The sequence below is a fragment of the Acanthisitta chloris genome, unplaced genomic scaffold, assembly GCF_000695815.1.
Source record: "Acanthisitta chloris isolate BGI_N310 unplaced genomic scaffold, ASM69581v1 scaffold32090, whole genome shotgun sequence".
Lineage (NCBI taxonomy): Eukaryota > Metazoa > Chordata > Aves > Passeriformes > Acanthisittidae > Acanthisitta > Acanthisitta chloris.
In genome coordinates, this window is record NW_008651607.1 from 1 (window position 1) to 7833 (window position 7833).

A 7833-nucleotide genomic window follows, 5' to 3' on the forward strand; every position below is an offset into this window, starting at 1 on the left:
ACCAGGGACAAAAACTTCACAGTTTATATACGTTAAAAACTCATTCATTATTTCCAGGAATAGGTGGTCATTATTACAATTAATTCTTGGAAATCTTAGCATAATCTTCTCCTTCGTCTCCTCCCACTTGGCATTAGTCCCATGGTCTCTGGTGGTCCTCGGGAGGAAGGCTGATAGTCTTCATCAGCTTGATCTTTTCACCTTTGAGTTTGGCACATACTGCCAGGTCCTGAGTCCATCTGCATCCAGTTTTTCTTCCTTGTAAATACATTGTTTTGACGCTACCTAAGCTAAAATAATGCCCTAAGTTCTACCCTTCCTCATGTTTAATAAACTAAAACAGTAATCACAGAGTTTTAGTTACCTGTGAGTGCTCACAGTAGCTAAAATCCTCCTCCATCTCAGAAGCACCTGAAGACGAGTGGCTGACTGGCAGACTAATAGTTGGACTCAGTGATCTCAGAGGTCTCCTCCAGCCTTTTAATTCTGATTCTATCTTTCCTTTTGACACATGATTGTATCACTCTACGAGGCTGAGGTAATATTTCAAGCAGATTTTTTTTTTTCAAGAAAAATGCCTTAAAACTAAGGGAAGTAAGAAAATATTTGCTAGCGTTTCATATGGGTGATGCTGGTTACTTCTGATGTGGATGGATAGCTTTATCCGTAGTGGCAGACGATCCGAAGACACCTGGAGGGAAGGTGTGGGCACTCTGGGCTGTGTTTTAGCCCTGCTAGTAGGGTATTGTCATTTCCTGTTACTGGATTATCTTGGTTTTAGCCTTGGGTAGTGCCTCACCTACTTGCTGCATCAGTCAGCAGCACTTCAGAGACAAATTAATCCTTTTGCAACGTCATCTGATGACCTTTGTGGGAAGTGCCTGTCTAAAAGTACAACCAGCCCTTGTCTGAATAGCTGTGCTTCCCCCCTCTGGATTTGCCATGGATGAAAATTAATCAGATAGTTAATTTTTTTCCAATAAAAATGGCCAAATTTTAAGTTTAAACCAATTTAGCAGGATCATCTGTGGACACTAATGCTGGAGTGATATAATAAACTTACATAAGAATGTTCCACACAGGTATTTTTCATTGGCTTAATTAAATCAGTTCAAAAATAAGTTAGCCTAATTTCAGCTTCCTTATAGAGACATGGCAGGTTTTTACCTGCAAACTATCTCCTTGTCCAGATTGAGACTGTTTGCACATACTCATTTTGCTGCTCTGTGTATGACAGTGTGTTAGCAGTTATTACCGAGTTTGGCTGAGACCTACATTTTCTCTTCAGTAAGCCAGATGAGTCCCTCTGCTCAGATCTGTAATTATTTCCTTTATTCTTCTCTTTAATTATGTTCCCAGAACACTGTGGTAATGCACCGTAGGGTACATTTTACACATGTATATAGATTGGAATGTGTGTTATTCAAAGTTTGCTCCATGAATCTTTTAGGTCCATTTCTGCTCAAAAGTGCAGTTGTCATTCTGAAGATCATAGTGGCTCACTAACATTTCAGGAGGGTTAGAGCAATTAGCATCCCTAATTAAATGACTTTCTGGTGAGCGAGGAGTGGAGTTGCCTCATTACATGCTGGACTATGTCAGAAAACAAATTGTTTTTTAAAAAGAGGAGTTGTGTTATTTGACATCAGGAGCATTTCTGAGGGAGAGGAGTATGATTTGTGCTGTCAGCAGTCGTATCATGTGCTGTGTGAGTGTTTTAATATGCAAGGCTGTTTACCTGCTCAGACTCCCACAGTTGCATTCACCACTGGTGTAACCAACTCCTGTGGAGTTACACCCACTCATGCCAGCGCTGAATTTGGCCCAGAGGCCTCATTCCACTGCCATCAAAATGCTGATACCAAAGCCAGGCTTTTATAGATTACATTTTTTAAAAATACCTAATTATTATTTTTTTCCAAAGGTGTTGCAGTTTACTTTGGAGCCTAAGTGATTTGATCAGAAATCTAATTTGAATTTTCATCTCAGTCATATTGAATATTTCCATCTGCATAGACAACAATGAAATGGACTTAAATTATCTACATGTATTCGATACATGCTTAAAGTTAACCTTTTTGTCCCCTACCTAGGTAGAAACTGTAGCTTATTACAGGAAATGGATGTCATCCAGAAACAGGATGAAGACTGTTACTGCTATATTCAAAACAGAACCTTTCACTTACAGTACCTTTGGTCAACTCTTCAGGTAAGAGGCTGTTTGGGGATCAGTCAGACATGCAGTACGTGTCATTTTACCAGCAGAACATATGGTCAGTTAGCACGATCAGAGCAGCATGTCTGTGTAATTAGTTTGAACGGTGTATGGGTTGGACCTTGATGCAAATGCAGCATTAAGATCCTCCACTTGGGGTGCAGCCAGGTTTGGTCTCTGTCCAAGGGATGTCAGCCAGGCTCAGGGGACAATGATGCCACAGAAACATTAACTTAGGGATGTGTTGTATTTTGTTACACACCTTTTCTATTGATGGACCACTGTTAACCTCTGCAACAAATGCTGGTTTTTTCCCAGGAAATGCCTTTATAAAATATTTACATTAGAGGGCAAACTGCAGCTCTCTGACTCACTGTAGCATACCAGGCCAGTGTAGGAACTGAACATTCGTTAGATTGTGACTAATGAGCAAACAGCAGTAGCAGTGCAGTTCTGTTTTCCTCAGTAACAGAGGTCATCTTACAAGAAACACACTTAGAGATTAGTTTGAAACAATACAAAAATCTCTTCAAGGGTGGAAGCAGTAACAGCTGAAGGAAACAAACTATCTGCATAGTTCCTTTCCTTTTCTGGGAAGTTTGTCTCCAGGCAAAGGAAGGAAAGTTTCACTTGGTCTCTGTTGGAGGAATTTACTCTCAGATAAAACGAAGTAGAACATCTCTGTATCTATTCCCAGGACTGTTTTCCTCAAGAACACGCTGCAGATGTTTTTATGAACTGTAGCAGACTTCAGGTGGTAAAACCCCCCATCAGTCCCACAAACTTTGCTGGAGTAAATGTTTATAAGCAGGAAGCTCAGATTTTTCCCACAACAAATTGCTTTCTGACACATTGTCTCTTCTCTGGGTAGAAGTCTGGTTTACTGCCCGTTGCATCACTTTTCGGCAGATGGTCTTTGCTGTCTAATAGGCCCTGATCAAGAGCTCACAATGAATCACAGTCTTCAGGAAGCTCATCCCATCTTAGAAGGTGGACAAGCTCTTTCATCAGCTTGCTGGGGAGGGCACTAGAAACTGGTAAAAAAACCCAAAATACCCAGCAGAAAAAATTTAAATTTCTGGTTATGCTGTCTCTCATTTTCCTTATCCATCTTCTGTCTCTAACATGAAGATTGCATTATAAGTGACAAGAAAAGGAAGACCAATTTCTTATGGTTCAGGAGGAGAAGGGGTAAGGGTATGAACATCCACAAAAGAAACTGCAGTCAGTCAACTGTGACTGGTATTGTTAAAAATTTGTGTGTGAGCAAGTGTCACGGTAAAACCAAACCCACTGAGCTTTTGGATGGATTGAAGCCCTTCCACTGAACTTTGTTGCTGATGAGTTGTCTGAATCACCTTGTAAGGTGATTAATTGTAAACAAATATAAAATAATAAATTGTAAACAAATCCAAATTGTACACAAATACAAAATGTATGTAAATAACCAATATTAAACAGCTGAGAGTGATTTTCATGATCACATGTATGGCATATATGATATATAGTTCAGAAAAAACCTCCACAGTGATTCTGAGCTGATTTTCTATGCATTCTGTTGTTTGGTTTTAGGTAAAAGTTAACAGCAGAGAAAAGTTCAGGTTTGAGCCCCTTTCAGAAAAAAGGAACTGTCAGAATTCAGAAACTGTGTTTGAGTTTGCTGCATGTGCTGTTCAAATCCTCTGGAAGCCAGAGACATGTACAGAAACTTCAGTGAGCATAAAACAATATGGAGAGGATATATGTTTCAAAATACAAACCTTCAAAACTGAACCATACACTGTGAGGGTGAAACGAGAAAGTAAGTACCAAAGCTTTCAGTGTGGAGTTTAGATAGCTTGGTATTGCCAGTGCTACTGAACATACCATCTCTTCTGTGAGAAGCTGGGGGCTTTTCTGTTTATATTTTATATAATCAGCATTTCAGATTGAATTAGTCTAAAGTCCATTTCTATTTTTTTCCCCCCTTTTTTTAGTGCTAGATGGAAAGCTCTTGTTTTTGTTTGTAGCTGGAATTTTTCTGTTTCATTTTGCAAACAGCCTGAGCAGGTGAGTAGTAGCTGCTTTTGACCTTCTTTCCCAAAGCCTGTGTGTCTTTTGGTCTGTTCACTAAGCTAAAGAGGCAGTTCTTTGGGAAAGCGAAATAAGGAAACTGAACACGTATTTAAAACTCCTTCACACCATTGGTGTTTGGACAGATTGTAACATACCTTGGAGTGCTCCTCACTTAGCTGTATTAGGGTTCTTGTATCCAAGCTTCCTGCACTGGGTGACACCAAGACAATCCTCAGCGTGCAAGTGTGTGGATTCAGAAAAATTTTCTCTTCCTTTTGTAGACCACTGAGTTAGCTGAATGCTAAATAATGCTGCATATTTTCAACAATGCCTTCCTCAGGGAGAACTGCTTGAGATTAAGTCATCTTGGGCCTCATCTGCCTCCACCTGTGTGCCAGCCTTTCCCTGTCCTTCTTTTGGTGCACGTTTTGCATAGCATGGAAGGGAGGATACTTAATTGTTATAGCAAAATATGTGGCCCAGGACTTCAAAGCAAACTGAGTCACAAAATAATTGTCAGGAGGCACCTCTAGAACAAGAAGAGCAGCAATAGGGTTTATAGCATTCATTCTGAATTAATAAGTCAGACTTTTTAAATGCATAAGCTTTTATAAGAACTTGTGGGTTTGTAGAGGGTTTTTTACATTTTAAATAAAAAAAGCAATAAAATTTCTCTTGCACTGCAGCACCATATTGATACGTAGAAGAAAATGAAATCAGGAATAGTGTGAGCTTTGAAAAAACCCAGTGCAATCTCCTGGCCTGTAACAACTCCAGTGACCTCAAGTATCTGTTTGGAATTTTTCCTTACACAGATTTAATATCTGAACTGGGGCCTGTTAACCATGTAACTACAACTCTTAGCTTACAGCTGTGTTCAGTTCTTATGGAAGATCACTGCTGTTTTTACAAATGTTGGCATCTTAACCAATTACAAATCACACTTCTCACTATATTCTCTCTTGTTCTCTTTACAGGAGTGCCAAGTTCTTTTACCTTTCTGGAGTAATTCTGAGTGTTATTGCACTGCTAGTCTTTGTCCTGTTGACACTTAAAAGGTTTATTCCAAGGGTAAATCTACATTTCTAAAACAAAATAATCATCATAATATAGGAAGTGAGAGTACAGAGCCAGGTTCTAACCTTGTTCTGGTTTTGTGGTCTGGTAACTGCACTGAAATGACTGCAGGATTGCTTGCATGAAGTAAATAGTTAGGTCAGAATCAAGTTCTAGTTAGCTTCTTCACAAGTTTAAACTGAACAGGAGATTGTCGACCTACAGGAAGAATTGATTCTGAAACATAATTATTTTTATTGGGCTGGAGCTAAGCTTAATTTGAAATTTGAGTCCATCTGAAAAAACCCTACATAGTTTTAGTGGCAACTAGGACAGATTCTTTTCCATTCACCAGAGACAATTCATTGCAAGGCAGATGTGAATTTTTCCTTTACTTTTACAGAGTCTGTGCATTCGCATAATACTGCTGAGATATGTTAATTGAGAACACACTGCAACAGGCCTATACTTTGACACTAGGACATGATACCCAAATACAGAGATGCAGTTGCTCCACTTAGAATCGATACTGTTTAATTGTAGCATGCAGAGGACTGTGCAGTGGAAGGCTTAATGCAGATCGTAAGCTCTGTAGGTCTCAAGAATATCACATCTGCTTTTGCCTGTGAGTTCTTTTGCCAACAAAAGTCCTGATTCTGACTTGAATTTTTTTGCTTTAAAAGTATTTTTTTACCTTTTTTATTTCCAGCACAGTACCTTCTGGATCTTAATGAGTGGCTGCTGCATGGCCTCTTTCTATTTGATTTACTGCTTCAAAGAGAATATGCAGTGGTTGTGGTCTGAACACAGAAACTACCTGTTGGGTAAGAAAATTACAAAAAAACATGCTGCAGATTTTGATTTAATTTAGTGGTCAGATGAATACCTGCACATAAAAAAGAAAATCAAGTGACTCATTTATGGAATACTTTTTTCTCCTAAGCCATAGATGTTGAAATATTCCGTAGGTTCCTAATCCACTCAAAGGAGCATTTACTCACATCGTACCATTAAACAAAGAGTTTGATGTAGTGTACTAGTAGTTTTAAGAGCAGATTTTGCCTGTACTGTTTGTTCAGTGATTTGCCATTACCTTCCCTGTAAGAGCAGAAGGGCAGCTCCTCTGGTTTGTACTGAATGCATAAATTACTAACTGGATGTGGCTGCAGGGGCTGACAGACCTATTGATCTGGTACCTGCCTGGACATTGTCACATGGGGAGAATTCATGTGCAGCTCAGTGCATTAGCTAAAGGCTGTTCATAGATCACCTTGTGAACTCTTTGCACACTTCTGAAACACAAAGCACACAAAACGTAATCTCTGTACAACACAAGAATCAGCAGGCTGCACTTCACAAGCTTTGTGAAGAAAGCTGCTCAAGTTTATAGGGGTAGTTTGCACCTTTTTCTCCATGTCCTTTTCTGTTCCTGCAGGGTATTTCCTGTCTGTTGGGATTACCAGCTTTGCCACTTGCTATCAGCATGGGCCACTTACCACTGAACTCAGCATAACCTTGTTCACGTGGATGCTACAATTAACAGCCTTTGTCTTGATTTACTGTGGTGTCACCATACCTCAAGTTGCATATGCAGTGATAGCAGTCAGTCTCTGCTCCAAAGGCCTGTGTTACCCCCTTGGTGCTGCTTGTCTCATTGGCAGGTTTGTGTCTGTTTGTGAATATGTCCAAGTCCTGGGATCACCAGGAAATATTGGAGGCTGCTAATGAAAACCTCTTACACTTCAGTAATGATTTAGGAATGTCTAGTACTAGTTCAGATTTTTACCAAATGTAAATCTACAGTAGAAAAGGTTTAAAGCCCCAAGACACAGGAATTATTTTCCATTTGGCAGTTTCAAGCATGAGTTTTCTTCTGTGCAGAATGAAGAAACGTGACTGTGCTCTTAAGGACAAATATAGCACCTTCTAGTCTGTGGCATATGGTAACCAAAATTTCCATTTGGCTGATTAGACTGCAGCAATACTGCCTTGGTTTTTTGAATCCTTGGGTTTGAATCTGCAGGTAACTCCTACCAAACCTTATGGGACAAAAGTCTACTATCACCAAGTAAGCAGCTGCACCAAAGTGAGAGTCCTTGCAAGTTAGATAGAGTTCAGAGACCTGTGTCCACAAAAATGTTTTCCATTGATTTTTAGTTTTCCAAGGTAATTATCCTAGATGTACATCTCGACCTTTAACTCATGGGAGCAATCTGTTAGAACTGTGGAGATACTCCCTCATATTCCTAGAGCCCCATTTACATTGTGGCATTTGGAATGGGAACTGCTTGCAATAGGTAGACCTTAGTTTTCTCAGGATTTTTGTTAGCAATATGGGAACAAGGTGTTTGCTCATCCTTGGATTTGAAGTATGTTTTATCACAAGCACAACACTCCAGTGAAGATTCTAAAAAGCCCTGGCAATTTGCATCTGGTTTTTTCCCTTCAGAAATGACATCCAGATTCAGTCTTTAGTGCAGACTGTTCCATAGCTGTGGAGCCTGCTG

The 7833-nt window shown here is 39.7% G+C and overlaps 1 protein-coding gene across 1 annotated transcript in view; it reads left to right on the forward strand.

The window, feature by feature from the left end:
- Positions 1 to 2093: 2093 nt before the first annotated feature.
- TMEM194B (transmembrane protein 194B) overlaps positions 2094 to 7833 on the forward strand; it is a gene marked incomplete at its 5' end in the record, with an annotated part of 9454 nt that continues 3714 nt past the window's right edge. Inside the window, 6 exons of the mRNA XM_009074018.1 lie at positions 2094 to 2209; positions 3788 to 4016; positions 4192 to 4264; positions 5248 to 5341; positions 6036 to 6150; positions 6762 to 6987. Coding sequence (XP_009072266.1) covers positions 2094 to 2209; positions 3788 to 4016; positions 4192 to 4264; positions 5248 to 5341; positions 6036 to 6150; positions 6762 to 6987 — 853 coding nt within the window. The remainder of the gene's footprint in view (positions 2210 to 3787; positions 4017 to 4191; positions 4265 to 5247; positions 5342 to 6035; positions 6151 to 6761; positions 6988 to 7833) is intronic.